General features: G+C 40.6%; 1 protein-coding gene across 1 annotated transcript in view; it reads right to left on the reverse strand.

The window, feature by feature from the left end:
- Window positions 1-20,609, reverse strand: part of LOC101859698 (ankyrin repeat and SAM domain-containing protein 6) — a 27,513-nt gene extending 6,904 nt beyond the window's left edge. Inside the window, exons 1-15 of the mRNA XM_005095458.3 lie at window positions 19,500-20,609; window positions 12,557-12,666; window positions 11,346-11,809; window positions 10,589-10,633; window positions 9,891-10,098; window positions 8,853-8,950; window positions 8,273-8,399; window positions 7,913-7,946; window positions 5,559-5,708; window positions 4,649-4,762; window positions 2,676-2,831; window positions 1,744-2,008; window positions 1,201-1,303; window positions 565-742; window positions 118-175 (exon numbers count right to left, since the gene is read on the reverse strand). Coding sequence (XP_005095515.1) covers window positions 118-175; window positions 565-742; window positions 1,201-1,303; window positions 1,744-2,008; window positions 2,676-2,831; window positions 4,649-4,762; window positions 5,559-5,708; window positions 7,913-7,946; window positions 8,273-8,399; window positions 8,853-8,950; window positions 9,891-10,098; window positions 10,589-10,633; window positions 11,346-11,809; window positions 12,557-12,666; window positions 19,500-19,625 — 2,236 coding nt within the window. The 5' untranslated portion in view covers window positions 19,626-20,609. The remainder of the gene's footprint in view (window positions 1-117; window positions 176-564; window positions 743-1,200; window positions 1,304-1,743; window positions 2,009-2,675; window positions 2,832-4,648; window positions 4,763-5,558; window positions 5,709-7,912; window positions 7,947-8,272; window positions 8,400-8,852; window positions 8,951-9,890; window positions 10,099-10,588; window positions 10,634-11,345; window positions 11,810-12,556; window positions 12,667-19,499) is intronic.
- Window positions 20,610-20,647: the final 38 nt, after the last annotated feature.

The raw sequence follows: 20,647 nt of genomic DNA on the forward strand, positions 1-20,647 counted from the left end.
CTTACCTTTGAAATTATGGGGTGTACAACCACTAGAGCGAGAGAGAGAGAGAGAGAGAGAGAGAGAGAGAGAGAGAGAGAGAGAGAGAGAGAGAGAGAGAGAGAGAGTCAAACTAACCATCAGGCCCATCCCTTTCCTGTAAACTGTCCAGAGTCTGAGGAGCATCTTCACCGTGCTGAAAAACAAAGAGGAAAAAAATATTGAGGACTAAAAATAAAACACTCCTCTCCTAGCATGCTGATCTTTTCTGTGACAATTCATTGAACAAAACAAAAATATGTTCTGATTTCATCTTTATGGTACCCAACCTATATCCCCCCCCCCCCCAGCCATTCCCATTACACTGGTCAGCACACATTTTGCGACATGAGATTCAAGACTTGTTTTTAACTAATTTAAAGTCGCTGGTTCCAAAACTGGCATAAAATTTTGAGTATCACATCAAGTTTTTGCTCTATGAAAAACAGGCATTTTTATGTTCATTCCATCAAAATAAGAAAAATAAAATTCCGGGGTTAAAGAGCCAAGCAAGTCTCAGGTCAGAATAAAAAAACCCCCTCTAACCTTGCCCGGTGTTGGTGAAGGTGACGGGGTGAGGGTGGAGGTGGTGCTTCCCTTGGATGAGGTGCTACGACCTCTGGATGACCTCTGGGGGGTGATGGAAGAACTGCCGCTGGTAGAGCTGTTGGGGGACGTTGTGTTGGACATGGTGCGGAAGGCTGAGGGCACCGTGGCCGATTTCCTGGGGAGTGGACAAACAGAGGAGTGAGACCAAACAAATTTTGATCAGCCATAGTATAGATCTAGTTAGTGACTACATTTTGGTTTTGAAAAAATTGCCTCCATGCATTAGTGCAGACTGGACCTGGTGACTACTCCATGATGGAAAATACGAGTTTTCCTCAGACTTCTCCTAAAAAATATTGGAGTCTCCAGAAGATTAGATATTGTCACAAACTAAGAGTATCAAATAAAAAAGTGTATTTTCAGGCTATTTACAATAAGTCACACAAGCATTGCAAAAATCAGCGGTGTACTTCCGATAACATTTACGATAAATTGCTTACCACTGATAGAAATGGAATTAAAGAAAAAAAATTGGACTTTATGCAAATCTGATGGGGTTTTTCAACAGGTTAAAACCCCCCCCGGAAGTCTCTGATTTTATCAGAGTACTTTGCAGGTCTGTTGGTTACTCACCGAGGCATGAAGAGACGGGACGGGGTGTGATGAGGAACAAAGGGGGAGAACCTGGGAGTTGGAATGTTCGGGTTGGGGATAAACAGTGGACCCTGGCCTAGATCTGAAATAGAAAAATCAAATAACAATATTCCTGAAAAGTGCAGTTAGTTTTTACCCATAAATGCGCTTAAAAACCGACCTTGTGGCTTTAGCGTAAACAAAACCTCAAAGAAAAAAGCAATCATTAAGTTTAGTGATTCAACACCACACTAAGATAAGCAAAAAAATGCATTATGCATCTTCCATGCCCCCCCCCCTCCCCCCTTTAAGATAAAAAGAAAAAACAAAAGAAAAGGAAAGAAAACAAATTGCATATATACTATCTTTTCAGAAGACACAAAACCAGGTTTAATTTGAAAAGAAAAGAAAAAAAATGGGAATAAAAAAGGATAAAAAAGGAGACAAATTGCGCACAATGTCTTTTCAGAGGACACAAAAAAATTAGGTTCTATTTGATCCTTACACTCCCGAAATCCCCAGAGCGAGAGACGGCCAACCTACCAGAGCTGCCACTCGCCGAGTCATTGGGCCGTGTCTTGCCTAGCACTGCGTACTTCCTATGGGCGGCCATCTTGGTCTGTAGGGCAGTGATGCTGCTGCTGCCGCCGGAGGAGCTGGGGCTGTTGTTGTCATTGCCGCTGGCCAGGTTGTGGCTGCTGCTGCTGCTGCTGTTGTAGTTGGTGCTGCTGGGTGGGCCCAGGGCAGGGTTGGAGCTTGCTGAAGAAATGCTCTGGACTTTGATGGGGCGCATCATCACGCTGGATCTCTGAGGAAAAAACCCCAACAGGTCCCCTCAAAATATTTTTCTTTAAAAATGTATGTGTTTTCACATCCCCGTCGACACAATTTACATCATTTAGGAAACAAGCTACCGACCCTGTCTGTCAGAGACAAGGCAGGCTGAGAGGGATGAAACATCTCAGCAGAGAGACTGAGATAATAAAAATTCTCCCCTGCTTTGGAATCGAATTTGGGTCTCCTGATGCAATAGCGAGTCCCAAATCGCTATACCATTGACGCCAGTGCTCACAACACTACTACAGCATATTTTACTTTCATTCAAATGGCACAGAGTGGAATTTTCTTGAGATATAGTGGAACATACACAGGAACACTGAATTGGTCCGTTTTAGTAAGTTTTATAGCATTTGCAACACAAACAGGTCATATAAGTGCTGAAAACTGGAGGTATGGAGGTGTCACTATGGAGAGTAACATACAAAGGAAAGAAGAAATAAGAGATAAGGACATTACAACACATGCTAATAATGCTACAACTCCCACATCTTTTACACTCCCACATTTTTTTTCTTTGCAAAAAAATACTGGAAAAAAGAAAAGACTTATTAAGAATGGCAAAAGAGATAGAAAAAAAAGGGAAAAAAAGAAGATTTTTCTCATGATGCTAAAAAAAGAATACACAAAAGCCTTACATAAGCTTCCTCCCCTGACTTGTACGTTCTGAATTTGGGGGTGAGCCTGTGAGAGCTGTCCGAGTTGTCGAGGGCGAAACTCGGCGATGGCAAGAAGGGCGGGATCACAGGCTTGAGCGTCTCGCTCGACACGTTGGACCGGGGCGAGATAATGTCCTGAGGAGGATACAGTCAAACTTGCTCTAACGGCCACCTCGCTGCCTTGGAATTACAAAGTGTTATTCAACATTTTTGGCTGTTTTGAATTACTAAGACCATGAAGTCAGAAACCAAATGTTCTATCTGCTCAATCAAAATAGTACGATTATTCAGAGTCGTTATCAAGATATTCAAAGAATTGCTTTCGAAAAAGCTTGACATGTTATGAAACTGAACATTTTTAACATCAAATTTCTCAAAATTAGGAACTGAGCAGATGGAACATTGTAATCCTAGGAAAGCCACTTCTATAAGATGATCACTTGTACAAACAACTCACTTCCTGTTTTTCCCCCCTCCCCCCCCCCCCCCTACATTTTTTAAACATTATAATGGCATTGTGTAAGACAGCCACTCGTCTAAGATAGTCACTTTTATCTTCGCCAATAGGTGGCCATCTTACCCAATTTTGACTGTTTGTAATAGGCCTACCATTGAAGGCACTCCGCCCTCATCACTTTTTTGTTTAGTTCTGTTTTTGTAAGATTTTCACGGCACTCGCAACTGCATAAGGTCATAATATGAGCGCGTGGGACACATTAAAACGTTTTCAGTTGGTAGAAAATTTTGAATCTTGCCCGCGTGGCGGCCGAAGCTTACTTTTATCGATTTTAAACTATCAAGGGATCTTTAACGTGCACAACTTGCACACGGGACCTCTGAGATTTTTCGCCCTTGTCCGAGAAGGCTAGGGGTAAATCTTTCCTACCAGAAGACCAGGGGTGTGGCTGAAAGACAACAGAAAGAAGGAGAAACAGTAGAAAGCCTGCAGAAAGAGTCAGGAGCCTAGAGGAGGGGGGCAAAGGAGGTGAGGGGGTGGGGGCAGAAAGTGGAGACGAAAGCAGATGACAGAACATTGTTGGAGAGCAGGAAAGGAGGTGAAAGGAGACAATTTTAGAGAAGAAATTTTTTTTTCGCCGCCACCCAGATTCGAACCCAGGACCTTTGAATGAGAAGTGAACACTTTAACCTTAGTCCGAGGAAGCTTGCTGGCTTTTAAAGAAGAGGTTGTATCTCAACTACATATCTCTCTATATATCTATCCATCCTTCCATCCATCAAGCTATTATCTGTCTATCAAACTTTGAGTTGTTGAGGGTTGAGATGTTTTGGAAATATTACAAATTTATTTGACAAAAATCAGCCATTTCCATAAAGGAGGCCCAGTATTTAAAAAAAATATAGTTAAGGGTTTTACGGCGCTCGCAACTGCATAAGGTTATATGAGTGCCAAGGGGTGGGTGTCAACAGAGAAGTCTTTACAGGGAATCAAACTAACTCTGCTCACCTCTCTAGCTTCAACAGCACAAGGTCTGCTTCGACTATCAAGGCACCCCGGAAATAGCAGGTCACAAAAGAGTGACAAACATACAAAAGTAGAGGAAAAATGACAACAGTAAGGATTAGGAAAGAAAAAGCAGCAGTTCCCTGTTGTAGATCAGGCACAGTTATGAGCGTGACATGAATCAGCCCATTTACAATTCCACTGTGCTTGAACGAGAAATGTCCCCCATTTGGGAACGGCCTAAAGACACTACAGTATAACACTGAGCCAATGACACTTCATCTAAATTTATGACTTGATCATCTTTCCTCTAACAATAACTGCTCACTTTCCACTATCTCCCCCCTCCCCCCAAAAAAATAAAAAATAAAAAACAAACAACAAAACAAATAAACAAAAACCAAACAAACAGAAAATTAAAAAACATTACAGAAATCAGCAAAATGAACAATAAAATTAACAATAAATCCGCTGCTACAAGGACTCTCACTAGAGTATACAGCGAAGCACTTTGCTTTGTCTCCTGCAGCATGGTGTCGTAGCTTGTCATTGACATGGACGTCTGGTTGGGTTCCTGAAAGGTTTTGCGTTCAAGTCTGGCAGACTGAGGGAAATAGAGGGAGAAATGAATCGCAATAAAGTATTTGTTTGTTTTAGTAGAGGTTTTAAGGTGCTTGCAACTGAATAAGGTCAAAAGAGCGCCAGAAGAATAGAGGAGTTACAAGAGAGTAACAAACATAAAAAAGAAAAAGAGGAGAAAAGGGTGATAGAGGTTTGATAGGAAAAAAGAAGCAAACCACTCCAGAGCACCCGCCAACCACCCACTCAATAAAGTATAGTAATAATAGAACATTTTAGTTTAAGTAAGAGTTTTACTGAACTTGCAACACAGTAAGGTCATATAAGTGCTGAAGATTAGAAGTGTTACAAGAAAGAAACAAACATAAAAAAGAAAGAGAGGTAGGTGAGAGATGTTCGATAGGAAAGAAGGAGCAAACCACACCAGAGCACTTGCCAACCGCCCGCAATAATAGAACTCCCTGACAGTACAACAGTACAACACACAGAGGGACATGGAGAAAAATCTCTGCATCTTCCGTGCTCAGTTTCTCCCCAAAGATGAAAAGGATGAGTAATTCAGTAACAGTTCATAATTTCTACCAGTAACAACAGTAAAATGCACATGCTTTAAGCAGGAGAAGAAACTGGAGGTTATAACCAAAATAAAAACATATTTTAAGATAATGCACAGTTTCCTTCCTCCTTATACAAGCTTTACCAAAACAACTATGACCCTGTCAACTTGAAGTAGCCTACCTCTTCTCTAATACAAAAATAACACAAAAACAAGCAGGTAAAAATTGGATTTGGACGAGTCTTTTATCTAAGTGAATACTTGCCTGTATCTGAGGTGAGGTACAATTTTTCAAGGTCAGGTCTGGCACAGAAGCAGACGTCTCAAGACCCAGTGGTGTAAGACGATTTCCTCCTGTGAATGTTCTCCCCAATTTGAGATTTCTGAAGCGGTTCGACATTCGATTCCACCAGCCCTAGTAGAAGAAAAAAAATGTGGCTTCATCACATGCGTTGAGTTGCAATAGTCTTCTTTAAAAATTAACATTCTTTTTATTGTCTATATATACGAGGGAAGATCAATCTGCTTTACACAGGGTCCCCACCAAACCCTGGAAATTTTTTTAGAGACCCCCAAATTTTTTTCACGACCCCAATTCGAGGGAAAAATCAGGCCGTTGCGCATCAAGAATGATCCCCAAAAAAGCCCATATATCAGTGATAAAAAGTCCAAATGTCTTTAAATGAATGCAAATATACATTTTATAGTAGTCTTCAAACAATAGATGATTATAATACTGGGTGACTGCCAACCCAGCTTTTCAATTTTCCAAGGGAGGGGCCTAATCCATTTTCCTGGGGCACATTACATAATAATGACAGCATGTGCTCCTCTTATATCTAATATAATATATGTATATGTTTGTGAATATACACACACAAGTAGGTACATTATATCCAGTCAACAACATGTCAGTGTGGCACTGGGATCTTGTGTGATTTTGGTATTTCAGTCTGTTCTTACTTATTTATATTTTCCCCTCATCATATTTGCCTACATAAACTATAGGCCCTATATAAAAAATGAATCCTGTTTTGAGCCGGAAAAAAGACCTAGAACCAGAATATGACCAGTCTGTGTGTCATGATTCATATAATAAACGTGAAGACGAACACTATTGCTCAAACTCAAAGTAAAGTAATATTAGTAATAACTTGAACGGCTCAAGTAGACCTAATCAGTGTGAGAGGTGTAAGAACTGAGGGAGGACAAGATGCAGGGACACTGAAAATCTGCCAATCTTGAAAAGAAAGCGAAATTAAAGATATAAATTACAATCACCACATCCAAAGAAACGTGAACACTTTAGTTCAATAACAAGGCATGACAGATCCCGATTCCACACAAGGCCTGCACCAAGGTGTGCTTTGCAGAGAGCTCTTATAGAAGTTATCAAAATTCCAAATACTAAAAATTTGCTTCCAAGTTCAGTTTTTGTCATCTTGTGTTGCCTTCAGCTCCCCCCCCCCCACCCCAAACAAATCCCCTATCCCGAGGGTATCTTATAAAAAAAGCAATACCCCCCCCCCCCCCCAACCCATTCCAGAGTCCTATACTTCACAGCGCTCAGACCACCGGTACTCACAGGTTCACTGACCGGTCACGATGGCGAACCTGACAAGACGTTTGTATAACTTTCTTTTCTTTTTTTTCCACAAGAGACAGCACAGGGCAAATTTTTAATATTGATTTAATTTCAAGGTGACACAGCATTTGTAATGCACAACCAGAATGTTACAAATGTTGCGTTATCTATCAGACTATTATCCGAAAATTTCTGGGTGGTAACGAAAGCGAAAGTACATCTTGATTCTTTCCGATCGAGCCTTGGTGTATACACTTCCGCCATAGCGGTTCAATTGCGTTTCCTCTTCGTGATTCATCGACCATACTATCTAGATAGCAACACTACTGATATTATATAGACACTATCCTTTCCCGACTTACCGACCCATTACAAAATTCCAGACTCTTCCCGACCTTCCGACCCATCTAAAAATTCCCGACTTTTTCCCGAGCTGGTGGGTACCCTGTTTATAAAAGATAGCAGTTCATTTTTTAAAAGTCTATTTACCAGTTGGTATAAATTTGAACCATTACAAGAAAGTAGGACAAACATGAATTCATTCACTACGTAATTTTTCTATCCTCCTAGATTAAGACGCAATTTCTTCTGCTGGCAGAATCTATTTACGTTCTGTTTTGAACTTCGATCTACCTATAGCTTATGTAAGGCAAAGTCGACCATAAAACCCTATTGTATACCAAATGAAAAACAATTGAGAAGGACAATTGAAAAACTGAGAACATTCAGATTGAACCATGGATATTATTATTTCAGACAGTCCAGACGAGAAAAGTTCTAGTATCTATAGAGGCATACAAATGAGCCGACGATATAGCTCACAGTGATGAAGAAGAAATTGCAGAGCTAATCAGCCAACCATTTGTGTTAATGATCATGTGAGCCCGATAATTAATAAAACATAAGTGACAAAAGTACTGAGGTGACTGTCAACCCCAGAGAACATCATATTTATTAAAACTGATCTATTCGCAAAAAGACTAAGAAAAAAAAAAGGATCTGCAAACCATAACAAACTTTCAAAGACAGATTACCTTCAACCCACTCTTTGGACTGTCAACCTCCACACTGAAATGAAAGAAAAGATGACTTCAAATTCTTAGAAATAGAAGTTCTAAAGAGAAATTTTAGAAATCTTATTTTCGGAAACAAATGAGGAGAAAGAAATTCAAGTGAAAGTTTAAGGGACTAACAAATCAAATTTTCTTCTTAAAACAATTATAAAGCCATATCACATAAAAATAAAATTAATCTTCATTGTTCAAACACTCGCACATTAGTATGGTGTTTCACCATCAACACTCACACACAATAACACACACCCACTCAGACATACAGACACACACACACGCATCCATACAAGAAGAAACTTGAATGACAAAAAATGAACTCACTTCATGTCACTAGGTACGGCTGCGGTGACTTCATTTGTTTTGGACCTTGACTTCTTACTTTTCTCCACTTTTGCCACTTGCATGGCCTTTGCAGCAAGTTGTCGCAGAAGCTCTGTGTCAACATCATCTAATAAAAAAAGAGAAGTTATAATTCTTTGTATTGTTCAGCACTGCAGAATGAAGGTAAAAAGGAAGATTTATAAATAATTGAAGAACAAAACCGAAAACATGTTATGTCAGCACTAAAGAGTGCACAATTTTCTTAACTGTTCATCCAATGTTGTGAAAATACTATAAACTCTCTGTACGTCAACTTCTTCTACAAGCAAACAAAAAATTGAGCCAAAACGGTAGCAGCACAGCAGCACCCCTCTGAGAACTCCTGGACTTTCACACATTATGCTGACACATGTGTTTCTATGAGTGAAGGAGGTAAAAGTCATTACGTCAAAGACAGTTTTTCTTTTTGTTTTGTTTTTTCCTTTTGTTTATATGAAAGCATTTGAAATCCTTTTCACCAACATGAAAAACTAAGTATGCGAAGAGATGTATAACCTTTAACATTGAAATAATTAATTACCAATGAGTGAAGCCATGTCAAATGCAGTACAGCCATTCTTAGCTTGGATATTTACATCAGCACCGATTGAGAGAAGAAACATAGCCACATTTTTCTTTCTGTGAATGGAAAAAAAATTAAATGTCATTTGGACATACACAGAACTCGAACATATTTATATACACACCAGGGTAACTTAGCAGCATAGAGAAAGAAAATTGCCAAAGAGATCTAATCATTGTTATTCATGATATTCTCCTATTGTTTTCCCTTACTGTTGAAATATCATTGTACTTACATTTTCAAAGTCAATGATTGTCTGATACGAAAGAGATCATTAACTTGGCACCCGACAAAGGTGTACGGGACAAAACCAAAACAACAATTTTCAATTCTCCAAAGGAGAGACATGGTCAGTATGCTTGGAATAAATGAAGGTGTGAGACTGTACAGTAAGGGTGTGTTTTTACTATTTCACATGTATGACAGGGATATTCTTTATGGTAATGAATTCTTAAATTTTGCACAGGCAGCCTAATGGCCTTCTCTTCTACAATTTTTTCAACCACCAAGGAATTTTTAATATGTGCGACATGCACACTAGATCTTTAAGAATTTTTGTCCTTATCCAAAATGACTGAGGGCTCTGTCTTGCCTGCCTTAAGTTCAGGGGTGTGGAAGAAGAAAGAGGTTGAATGAGCCTGTGAGAAGTTATGACAAAGAAATTGATGGCTCACATACAGCTAACAGTATTAAAAACTGACTAAGCAGAAAGTTTTGCAATATGAAGGGCACAAGGGGAAAACAAGAGATGTCACTTTTTGGCTATTTGAGTTGGTAAGAGGTATGGAAGTTGCTTATATGCACCTAATCTGGCCCATCTTAATATCCAGGGCTAAAACCTGATGAGTCACCGGATATCACGCTTGGAAAATTAAAACTTTACAAAGGAAATATGTGGACTGTCAAGCTTTTCATTTGCATTTTTCCCTCACAATGCCAAAAAGGGACATCACTTGTCTTTGTCATGTGCCCTTCATATACACATCCAGCATTTACCCGTGATAAGTAGCCTGCATAAGAGCCGTCCAGCCACTGATCAAATCCTGCTTATTCACATCACAACCTTTCATGACCAGTAGCTCTGCGATGTCTAGTCTTCCCGTCATGGCGGCAAACATGAGGGGCGTGGCTCCGTCCTGAGGCGAGTGCGCATCCTTCTGACACGTGTCCTGCTCCAGGATCTCACACACTCGCAGAAAGTCACCTGAGAGATCAAAGGTTAAAGGACAAGGGTTAAAGTTGCTCATCAACAACCCCCCCCCCTCCCCCCACCCACACCAAAAAAAAGCGTGAAATGACTACAATATAAACAAAGCCACCCTTGGCAAATCCTCTATATTCAACATTCTTGAACTGAGAGAATTTAGGAAATAGTGCCAACAGGTAGTTAACACATATATATAGCAAAACAAAGATTCACAACCCTGCAAAAGGATCAGGGATTTTAGACAACCTTTCAGGACAATTTTTGCCAGTTAATTTTGCAGATTTTGGATTTTGAGAACAGAAAAGCTCCCCCTGCCCCCAAATCCTCCATTGCTGAACAGAGACTGCACAACACTATTTTTCTTAGTTTCAAATTGAGCAGTGCTGCATATACATTTTTTTAGAAGGAGCTATTAGAACATTTATTTTCCAAAGCCTCCAACAGTTATTATTTTCAATGAATTTGGAAAAAAAAGAGAATTTCTCACCGAGTTTGGCTGCCTCGATGATATCAGGCTTTATGTCACCAGGTGCTGAGGAGAAAGACAATAATGAAAGAAACTAAATAGATGTATATGGTTCACATTACTGGTGGCAATGCAGAAAGGTGAAACACAGGAGATTTTGTTTCACGGAAATCTGTTAAATGCAAAAAATTCCCGTTAGCACCAAAGTATTTCAAAACCCCGTTCAATTTTCCGGTCTACATATTGCAACTTTCCCCAACACAAAAAGCTGATTGACATGAAAATAGTCACTGGTACCTTCAAGTGTGTGTTATCAGGGAATTACTGTGCATCCCCCCCCCCCCCAATCTTGTGTATTATAACATTATAACACATTCTTTAGCATTTACTTCTAAGAATACATCTGGGTAAATATGTAAGACACTTTGAAATTCTCATATAAAGTCATTTTTCCCTAAATCTTTCACGAGTTGCTCTCTGTGTCTCCAACAAATTACAATTTTTGCAACCCTGCCCCCCACCCAACTAAAATGACCATACACCAATCAACAAATCAGACTTTAGTATTAATATTATTCTTTGAAAACATTTCAGTGGAATTTTTAAGCATAAATACACACATTTATTATGTCTCAAACAGGTGTCTCCACTCAATAGTGAACTCAAAAGCACAAAATCTCTGCAAATTATTCATGCATGTTCACAATAATTTGACCTTTTATGCAGCTGTGAGCACAGTAAAACTTTTACCAGATTAATAATAAAATTATACACTCACAGGTTTTCGGCTTGTTTGTAGTTTTCCTATCCAGGTATCCTGAAACCTCCCGCTTGTCTCTGACAGTGGCTATTTCAAGGGCAGTGTTTTCGCAAACGTTCATCACATTTGGGTCACCTCCTCTCTCGATAATAATTTGAGCCGTGGTCATATGACCATTGAGAGCAGCCGTCATCAACGGGGTGAGGCCAGTGGAGGGCGTGTAGAAGTTCACGTCGCAGCCCCTGTCGAGAAACACTCGCAGAACCGCATCGTGCCCGTGCTGGGCAGCCAGTAACAGAGGAGAGAACTCACAGCCGTCCCCGATGCCATTCACGTCAACGCCAGAGTCGATGAGCAGTTTCACTGTCTGCATGTGACCGCCCTTGGCTGCTAAGGTCATGGCAGAAGCCCCATACCTTGTTTTAGCGTGCAGGTCTGCTTGATGTTGGCTCAATAACGCCACAATGTTGGTGTGACCATACCTGTAACAAAAAAAACAAAATGGAGCTTGAAACATTATTCATGCCCAAATAATAATTACTTCACAGCCATGTAAATAAACAAATCCATGAGATTTTCATATGGCTATAAAAAAGAAAACACAACTAAATCTTGATCAATCAATGTCATAAAAACATTGTAACACACTTTCCAAGTCATTAACAGAGCATTCATTTTCTCCAAATATTAAAACTGTAAACAATGTCAGTCATCAAACAAAATGTAACAATAAAATATACAATAATTTCCTTCTTTGCTCCCTACAAGACCTCAGGAGTAATTCTTCAACCACATCAAAACTGACTCTCTGTTCACAGATTCTCAAATTTTCAGTCCATAAATAATATCTTTACGAAATAGTAGAGATCTCAGCAACTCCTGTCCCTTTTGTGCTTATTTTATTTTAATTTTTCTCCACAACTCCTAAAAATTATGTTAATGTATCATCAAACTTTGCACTGATTTAGTGTGATCCCATCATAAAGTGTATAGAGAGGTAATATTAACAATTAACATGCAGCCTCCACTGCATTGACCTATAACATCTATCTAACATTAAAAAGGTAATTTATTGGTTTCATTCAATATAAGCTGGCAGCGTGGCACCACATCAAGCATCGTTAAAAAAGGACAATCAAGACTGTTAAAATATTATCTTCAAAAAGGTACCTCAAAGAATAATTTCCAAATACATGACTATACAAACATTCGACAATAAAAGACACTACCTAGCAGCTTGCAGAAGCGGAGTCCATCCAAATATGTTAGACTTATCCAAGCCAGCTCCTCTCATGATCAGTAATCTGACCACTTGTTCACTTCCATTTGCTGCAGCAACCTGGTAGAAAGCAAAATTTAAGAAGAATTTGCTCCAATTATAGAAATCTTAAATTTTTATGTTAGAGCAAAAACATGCCCCCAAAAAAGATTACAACAATTTTTGTTGTGGTATCAGACATGGAGTGGAGTAGGCACACATAACTCGTCATTCCCCAAAATGGTATCAATAGAAGCTCTGTGACTGCTTTTTTGGGGAGACGGTTGCCAAGGCAGATCTTACTGAACTGTTACTTTCATGATATTAACTCTCTAAGGTCAGTAAGAGTTTTCTGCCCCCCAACGAAACAATTTCAAACATTCAGGAGGTGGGCTGCTTCACCCCTGCCCGTCAGGAGGACCAATACAGGCTGACTGGGAGCATTCCAGCAGACAAATAGGCAGAGATTTCGCCTAAAAAGGTTTCCAGCTAGGGATTAGACTTAAACACATAATCAGTGTGATGTGTGCCAGTGCACAAACATTTGTCATATTTGCCTTTTAAAACAGCTACCGGCCATTTGCATGGGGTCCTTCTTAACTAGAAGTCCAGCAGTACCACCAGCCAACTGGCTGCCACAGGCATTTGATCATGTCACTTCATGAACAAACTACACATGGCGTATGGCACACACTCCAAAGCTGGACAGTTAATAATGTCCCTTTCTCCGACACACAAGAATTCTGTAAAAGTGCTTTAAATGGTTGCTGCTGATTTGCTCCCTTCCCATCCATCTCACCTCTTAATCTTAACTGTAGAATGAAGGCAGCAAGCGTTAAGTAACTTTCAAGTGAATTTGTAAAACACACACACACACACACAATGCAGAAAGACAAAGAGAAAAGCAGGAGAGAGAGAGAGAGAGAGCGAGAGAGAGAGAGAGAGAGAGAGAGAGAGAGAGGGAGGGAGAGGGAGAGGGAGAGGGAGAGGGAGAGAGAGAGAGAGAGAGAGAGAGAGAGAGAGAGAGAGAGAGCGTGAAAGAGAGAGAGAGAGAGAAGAGAGAAGAGAGAAAATGCCAGACCTCTAAATTATAACGCCTCATGACATATGTCACATAATTCACCAACAAAACAAATACACTTTTCAGACACATAAATAGCACAGTAAAATCATTTCACTTGACGAATGGACGTCGAGATTATTTAAATTTGACAAAGGACAAGAAATTGCACAGTTGGACCACCATATCGTTGCCGTCGTGCACCAACCCTGTAAGCGACAAAATTGTTAAAATCCACTTTTTTTGATTATATGATTCTGTATAACATACAGTATGTCCCAGTCAAACAATATTTGACACAGGTGAAAAATAAGTGTACATTAAAACACAAATGAAAAAAACCCTTATCTCCAACTGCGTGAAAGCTGTCGGGCAAAAAACCTGTAAACATCAGCGAGGCACATAATTGCTTTGTGCCCGGTGGCCCAGCGCGATCAGGCGTCGCGCCGTGTCGCTTGTTGGGTAATATTAGTGGGCCTAACAATAGTGTCATGCCCGACAGTCCATCTTACGCAACCGTTTCGCAACCGTGCTGCTTGCGTTGGGTCCCTTTTTTTGCATAGTGGGTCAAGAACAAAGAAGGTATTTTTCGCTGGAAAGCCCAGAACATTGCCCAAGACGAAAGAACGGATTAAGTACCAATAAGGTGTTTCACACTTCAAGCAGAAGATCAACAAACAGTCAAATTAAAATGCCATGCCCCATTAAACATCAGAAGGTCTATGCCCATGTATGGAAAAAGCCTTCCTTCACGTCTTCCTAAGTACCAATAATGTTTTTCACACTTCCAACTGAACTGCAGCCTCTTTCCTTAACTCAAAGTAAATATTGATAAAATGCAAAGAGCAGCAAATCAAACATACCGCAATAAATCTATATTCATATTTGGACATGGAAAACAGCCTTAATGCCCGCGTACACTAATCACAGGTTAACACCTAAACGTGTTAGAATTCCAAATTTGTTCTCCCTCGTAACCAATAAATCAACACACTTTGCCAACGCCTGGTGGCTTTCAACGTGGTGTTATATATATAAGACTGGTTTGTATGACCATTAATAGTGTTGGAAACTAAATTCTTTTTTGTGTCTTGAAAATTTTGTATTACTGTATACTGAAAAACTCATGCAGTCAGTCAAGGATTGTTAAGCGAAACGTGCATTTGTTTCATTCTTCACTAAACATGTTTCCCTTCAGCAGGGGCCAATGTTTGGTCCAGTTGTCACTTTCGAGATCTGAAAAATGTGCTCATCGTCAAGACAAGAATTCTTCCTCCAAAATATTGCCACTTAATGAAGTATCAGAAACTGCCATCGAAGACATAATGGACAATGTTTTCTTGAACGATACCTCAGAATTAGATATTTCTGTGTCATGCTTTGACACGTAGGATTTTTCACTGGATACTTGTTCAACACCACGCAGAAATTCGTCGGTGACCACATTTGACCAACCTGAACCAACTTCAACCACTCTTGGAGAGCTTCAGGGACGGGCTTCTTGTCCTGCCCTTTCACTACTTCAGTCCCAACGAGTTCTCTGGATGTTACGTTGCAGTCTGACGTCACTGTAGTTTCAGTTGATCATATTGCTGTCACAGCTGATCTTACTCCAGCTCCAGTTGTTGCCAGTATCAACACAGTCGACATCCCCTCAGCAACATCTACCGACACATTCGACGTTCCCTCAGCATCATCTACTGACACAGTCGACATCCCCTCAGCAACATCTACCGACACAGTCGACGTTCCCTCAGCATCATCTACCAACACAGTCGACATCCCCTAAGCAACATCTACTGACACAGTCGACGCCCTTCTAGCATCAGATGCTGGCCCTGTTGACTCTTTCAATGACCTCCCGGTATCAGTTGCTAGCATGGGCAGCGGGGTGCTAACAACAATCTCCTGTCTACCCTAGCCACCTGCAGAAGCTTTCCCCGTAAATGAAGAATTCTCTACCCTGACTCAAGAACCAGGGAAAAAAGGTGTTGAAAAGTGGCAGAGAAACAAACGGAAATTTCTCAGGGAGTTGGGGCAAAGCTATGTCTCTGCCAAGGGCGCCCAAAGACCAGCACGTCAACATCTGGAACCTTGCAACCGCACCTGCAAAGGGATGAAGTGTAATTCTCTTTCAGACGAAGACAGAGCAGAGATCTTTGACTGTGTGTGGTCACTATCATGGGAGAGTAAAAAAGCGTACATCAACGGTCTAGTTGACAAGGTTGATGTGAAGAGGAAGCGGACAACTTCGGAAGTATCAAAAAGACCTTGCTCATATTCAGTACTTCTTGAAGAAAGGTGGAGTAAGAGTTCGTGTATGCAAGAAAATGTTTACCAGTACTCTAGCTTTAGGGGACTGGATGATTCGAAATTCCACTGATTCCCTGCAGTCAGATTCAGAAAACCCTGCCAAACGCAGAGTTAAATCTCTTGTTCGAAGTGATGAAAAAGTGTTCCTGGTGAATGAATTCTTTGGATTATTACCAAAACTCCCATCTCACTATTGTCGTAAAACCTCTGCAAAGCTTTATCTGGAGCCTCACTTTCGTTATCTGGCCGATTTACACCGAGAGTACTTGAAAAAATGTGAAGAACTGGGCCGCAAGGGCTTGGGACTAATGGTGTTCAAAGAGGAGTTTCACAAAAATAATTTGGCGTTACATCATCCCCGAAAGGACCTGCTATGTGACTTATGTGTGTCCCACAGCGTTGGAAACCTGGACGAAGAGACATGGAAAGAGCACATGAGACTGAAGGAAAGAGCCTTTGCTGAGAAGGAGATGAACAAGACACTGTCTCTAGAAGGTTCAGCTGACGGAGTCAGGACTGCTACCATCTGTATGGACATGGAATCTGTGCTTCTTGCTCCCTCTCTTCAAGCATCTGCCATAGAATCTACACAAAACAAAACTCACAGTACACAACTTCACAGTCTACGATCTAGTCTCCAAGGACGTGCTGTGTTATGTGTGGCATGAGGGAGAAGGTGGGCTCACTTCAAACGAATTTGCATCGTGTGTGGTAGATTACCTAAACGCTAAAGCCGAAGTGGACAAGATAATCATTTTTAGTGATGGATGCATATATATCAAAACAAAAATGTTGTACTTGCCAACGCTATTAGTGACTTTTGCGCTCGCACAGGTAAGACAGTGGAGCATAAATATCTTGTCAAGGAACACACGCACATGGAAGTGGATTCCTGCCACAGTCTTATTGAGAGAGCAGCAAAAGGTGTTCCAGTGTACCTGCCGGCGGACTACACTGGCATCATGGGTAGAGCCAGGCGCAACCCCAGACCCTTTGAGGTCAAGTACCTTGATCACACATTTTTCAAGGATTATTCCAAACTCGGACCATACAAAAGTGTGAGGCCAGGTCGTGGGAAAGGTGACCCACATGTGGTGGACATTCGTTGTCTTAGGTATACGCCTGATCGGTACATATCCTTTAAGTTGACATTTGATGAGTACTGGAAGGATATTCCTCGGGGAAGAGGGCATGCAGAGGTAGGACCTGAAAAACCAGAGGTCTCTTTACACAGAGACCTTGAAGATCACAGGCGTGAAATTGAAACACCTCCAGGAACTAAAAGCCGTTATCCCTAAAGACCACCATGCATATTATGTATGTGAATTTTAAATATTCATTTCATTTGCAGCTGAGAGGAACAGAGGGTGAGAGAGAGAAAGAGAGAGTGAATGAGATGATAAAAGATGATACAGAGAGAGAAAGAGAGAAGGGGAGAGAGACAGAGAGACAGAGAGATAGAGAGAGAGAGAGAGAGAAAAAGAGAGAGACATAGAGAGAGAGAAGGGGAGAGAAAAAGAGAGGGTATAATGTGTGTGAGAGAGAGAGAGATTTAAATAGATAGATAGATAGATAGATAGATAGATAGATAGATAGATAGATAGATAGATAGATAGATAGATAGATAGATAGATAGATAGGTAGATAGATAGACAGAGAGAGAGAGAGAGAGAGAGAGAGAGAGAGAGAGAGAGAGAGAGAGAGAGAGAGAGAGAGAGAGAGAGTGAGTTTGGCAGATAGAGAGAGATCGAGAGTTTGGCAGATAGAGAGATAGAGAAATATATATATATATATATAATTATATATATATATATATACACAGTCGAACCTGCATTAACGGAAACCTGTGTGTAAAACGGAAACCTGTCTTAACGGAATCTCTCCGCTCCCCCCTTGATATTATATTCCTCTTTAATTACCTGTATAAAACGGAAACCTGTCTAACGCGGAAACGGAAAGAAAAATCCGCTCCCTTCCGAGGGTTTCACCTGTCTAAGGCGGAAAATGTTTTGCCCCCTCAGCCCTGATTTGAAACGAAACTCGCAAGTTTGGTTCCGCCGGCTCTGAACTTAACGCCATGGCCATGCCGCTGGGCGAGGAAGAGGAGTAGGGGGGCAATTTGGGGGTAGATGTTACACCATCATGTGAGCCCTGAGCGATGCAGATGGTCAGTGTAGTGTGGGTGTGAAATCTCACGACTTCCCGTGAGAGTGCTCGAGTAGCGAAACCACTACGGAAACTTTCCTTGGTAGCCAGAAGCCAGAGGTGTGAAATTAGATTGACCAATGCCTGCCGCCGTGATCTTACGACTAGCCCAGAAAAGAGTTCCTCGAATCATTGTTGTTACAACGATGGCACTGCGGGGTGGCATTGGTGGGTGGGGCTAAGGGTGGAAGCAAATAAGATGTTCAAACCTTTCTGTTTTTAATAGGTCAAACAGTGGTCCTATGAAAGGCAAGCACTGGTGGTAATTGGATACGTAGACTGACGCATGATGTCATTATCGGACAGGATAGCAGCTGAGAGGTGTGAAGTTTTGACCACTGCTTACCAATCGGACAAGCGATCCTTGATCCCACCGGCTGGGCCTTTGACCCCCCCCCCCCTAAATTCCCCTGTCTAAAACGGAAAATGTCTAAGACGGAATCTTTTCCCCGCTCCCTTGTGATTCTGTCTTTGACAGGTTCGACTGTATACAGGTTCGACTGTATATATATATATATATATTTAAATATATATATATATATATATATATATATATAGAGAGAGAGAGAGAGAGAGAGAGAGAGAGGGGGGGGGGGGTTAATGACATTATGTTTTTCATTCCTCATTGTGCTTTATCGTATTTTCTGAATGTCTGGATGTTTTTTCGTGTTTTATTGTTTGTTTGTTTCTTTTTTTGTTTGTATATTGTATAAACGGCAAATAAAGATTCTATTAGCAAACCATGACAAGCCAGTGGTTCTTTATGTTTAAATGTCTTTAATTTTTTCTTTAAGGAGAACAAACAATGACAAATTATGCCGTCATCAAAATATACTCAAAAACAAAAACCACTGAAACGACATTATCTGACGACAAGCAATTCAGACCCGCCGTGCATGAAACAGGGTATGCGACACGCTTGGTGCTTACTGGGTTGGTGCACGACGATAAACACGAGCAGAAATCTCGTAAGTCCTTTTTCTTTGTAATTATTCATTTTACTACTCCCAACAACATCATGTGAAAAGGTGAAGAATCATATTTCATGTGTAAAAGTTGAAAAGTTTTCTAAAAAATAGTAAGAAATAAAAGAAATAATTAGTGTTTTGCTTCTCCTGTAAAATTTCGTCGGTGGCGCATTAGGGGGTAGGTGCACGACAGCAACGATATTTGAACATGAACAAGTGTAATACTGCCATCCCTAAACCTCTTGAACGTCCCAAGCCCAAGGCAAGTGTCACGGCTTGTGTGCTTGTCATTGTGTAGTATAGGATCTGTGTTGTAAGAGGTTTGGAAAAGATAATAGTCAATAGAAAGATCAAAGGAATCAACATACCTGGAGAGCAGTGTTTTCCTCATCATCTAGTACACAATCAACTTCGCATCCATCCTCGAGCAACGCCTGGACACAGTCTGTATCTCCCTGCTCACAAGCACAGTAGAGTTGTCTTGACCTCTCCATTTGTAGGATGCTCAGTTAGTGTCAAAGCAGTATTTTTATTGATTGAGGTCAACGATGGTATAACAAACAATTTCATACATAGTAGGGTGATCAGATCAGGAAAATGAGTGCACACTTGCTCTTTATTGCACGGAACACGTTAAAATACACAAAAAACAGTCTGTATTCACATTGTTGGCCTGCCTGAATCATTGCCTGATTAGACCCGCTCAGAAGTAAAAATTGAGTTGAAGTTGAACTATTAATTACACTTCAATGATCTAGATCTAGAGGTTACGTTCCAGACAATAGGCTACGGAGGGATCTCACCAGGAAAGTTTCTCTGTTCATTAGCTTCTTTCACAAAAAAGAGGTTGTGTTGTACTTTGTCTTGCCAAAGTTTGATTTCAGCTGACTTCGTCTTTGACTGGTTACTTTTTTACAAGACGAGACACTTCCATTCCTCGGATGAGAGTTTCGCTCAAAATGCCTAGATTGTTAATTAAGAAATATCAGACATCACCATAGTAACAGCACGGTTATCTCTTTACATCACATCTGAAGCCATGATTTCAAAGTCTTGTAGGGAAGAGTAAATCAAAATGTTCCAACAACAAGTTGACCACGGTCCAATGGCCACACCACGACAATGCACTTGTTGTGGTGCCAGAGAGCCACCAGTTCCAGGGGCCAGGTCCTGCCTCGAAATGTAAACAAACGATGCGAGAACAGACCTCAGCCATTTTGTCTGCGACTGTCTGGTAAAATTATGTTTTTGAGAATTCCTTCACAATTAAGCAAATGGAGTAAATATTCACTATTTTTTAATGGATCATGACAAAAAAGTGTTCCTTAAAGTAAGTAATTGAGTAAAGTTTATGACACGATGCATTTAAACGGTGGTGTGTCTTTCTAATAATATGCATCTGGAGGAACATCTCAACTGTAAACCTGAAGTCTGAGTTGAAGTAAAAATAATCAGTGAAACATTTTCTTCAGTCATTAAACTATGAATGATTTTAAAACTCAAACCTTCCAATTCT

The sequence above is a fragment of the Aplysia californica genome, unplaced genomic scaffold (assembly GCF_000002075.1).
Source record: "Aplysia californica isolate F4 #8 unplaced genomic scaffold, AplCal3.0 scaffold00104, whole genome shotgun sequence".
NCBI classification, from domain to species: domain Eukaryota; kingdom Metazoa; phylum Mollusca; class Gastropoda; order Aplysiida; family Aplysiidae; genus Aplysia; species Aplysia californica.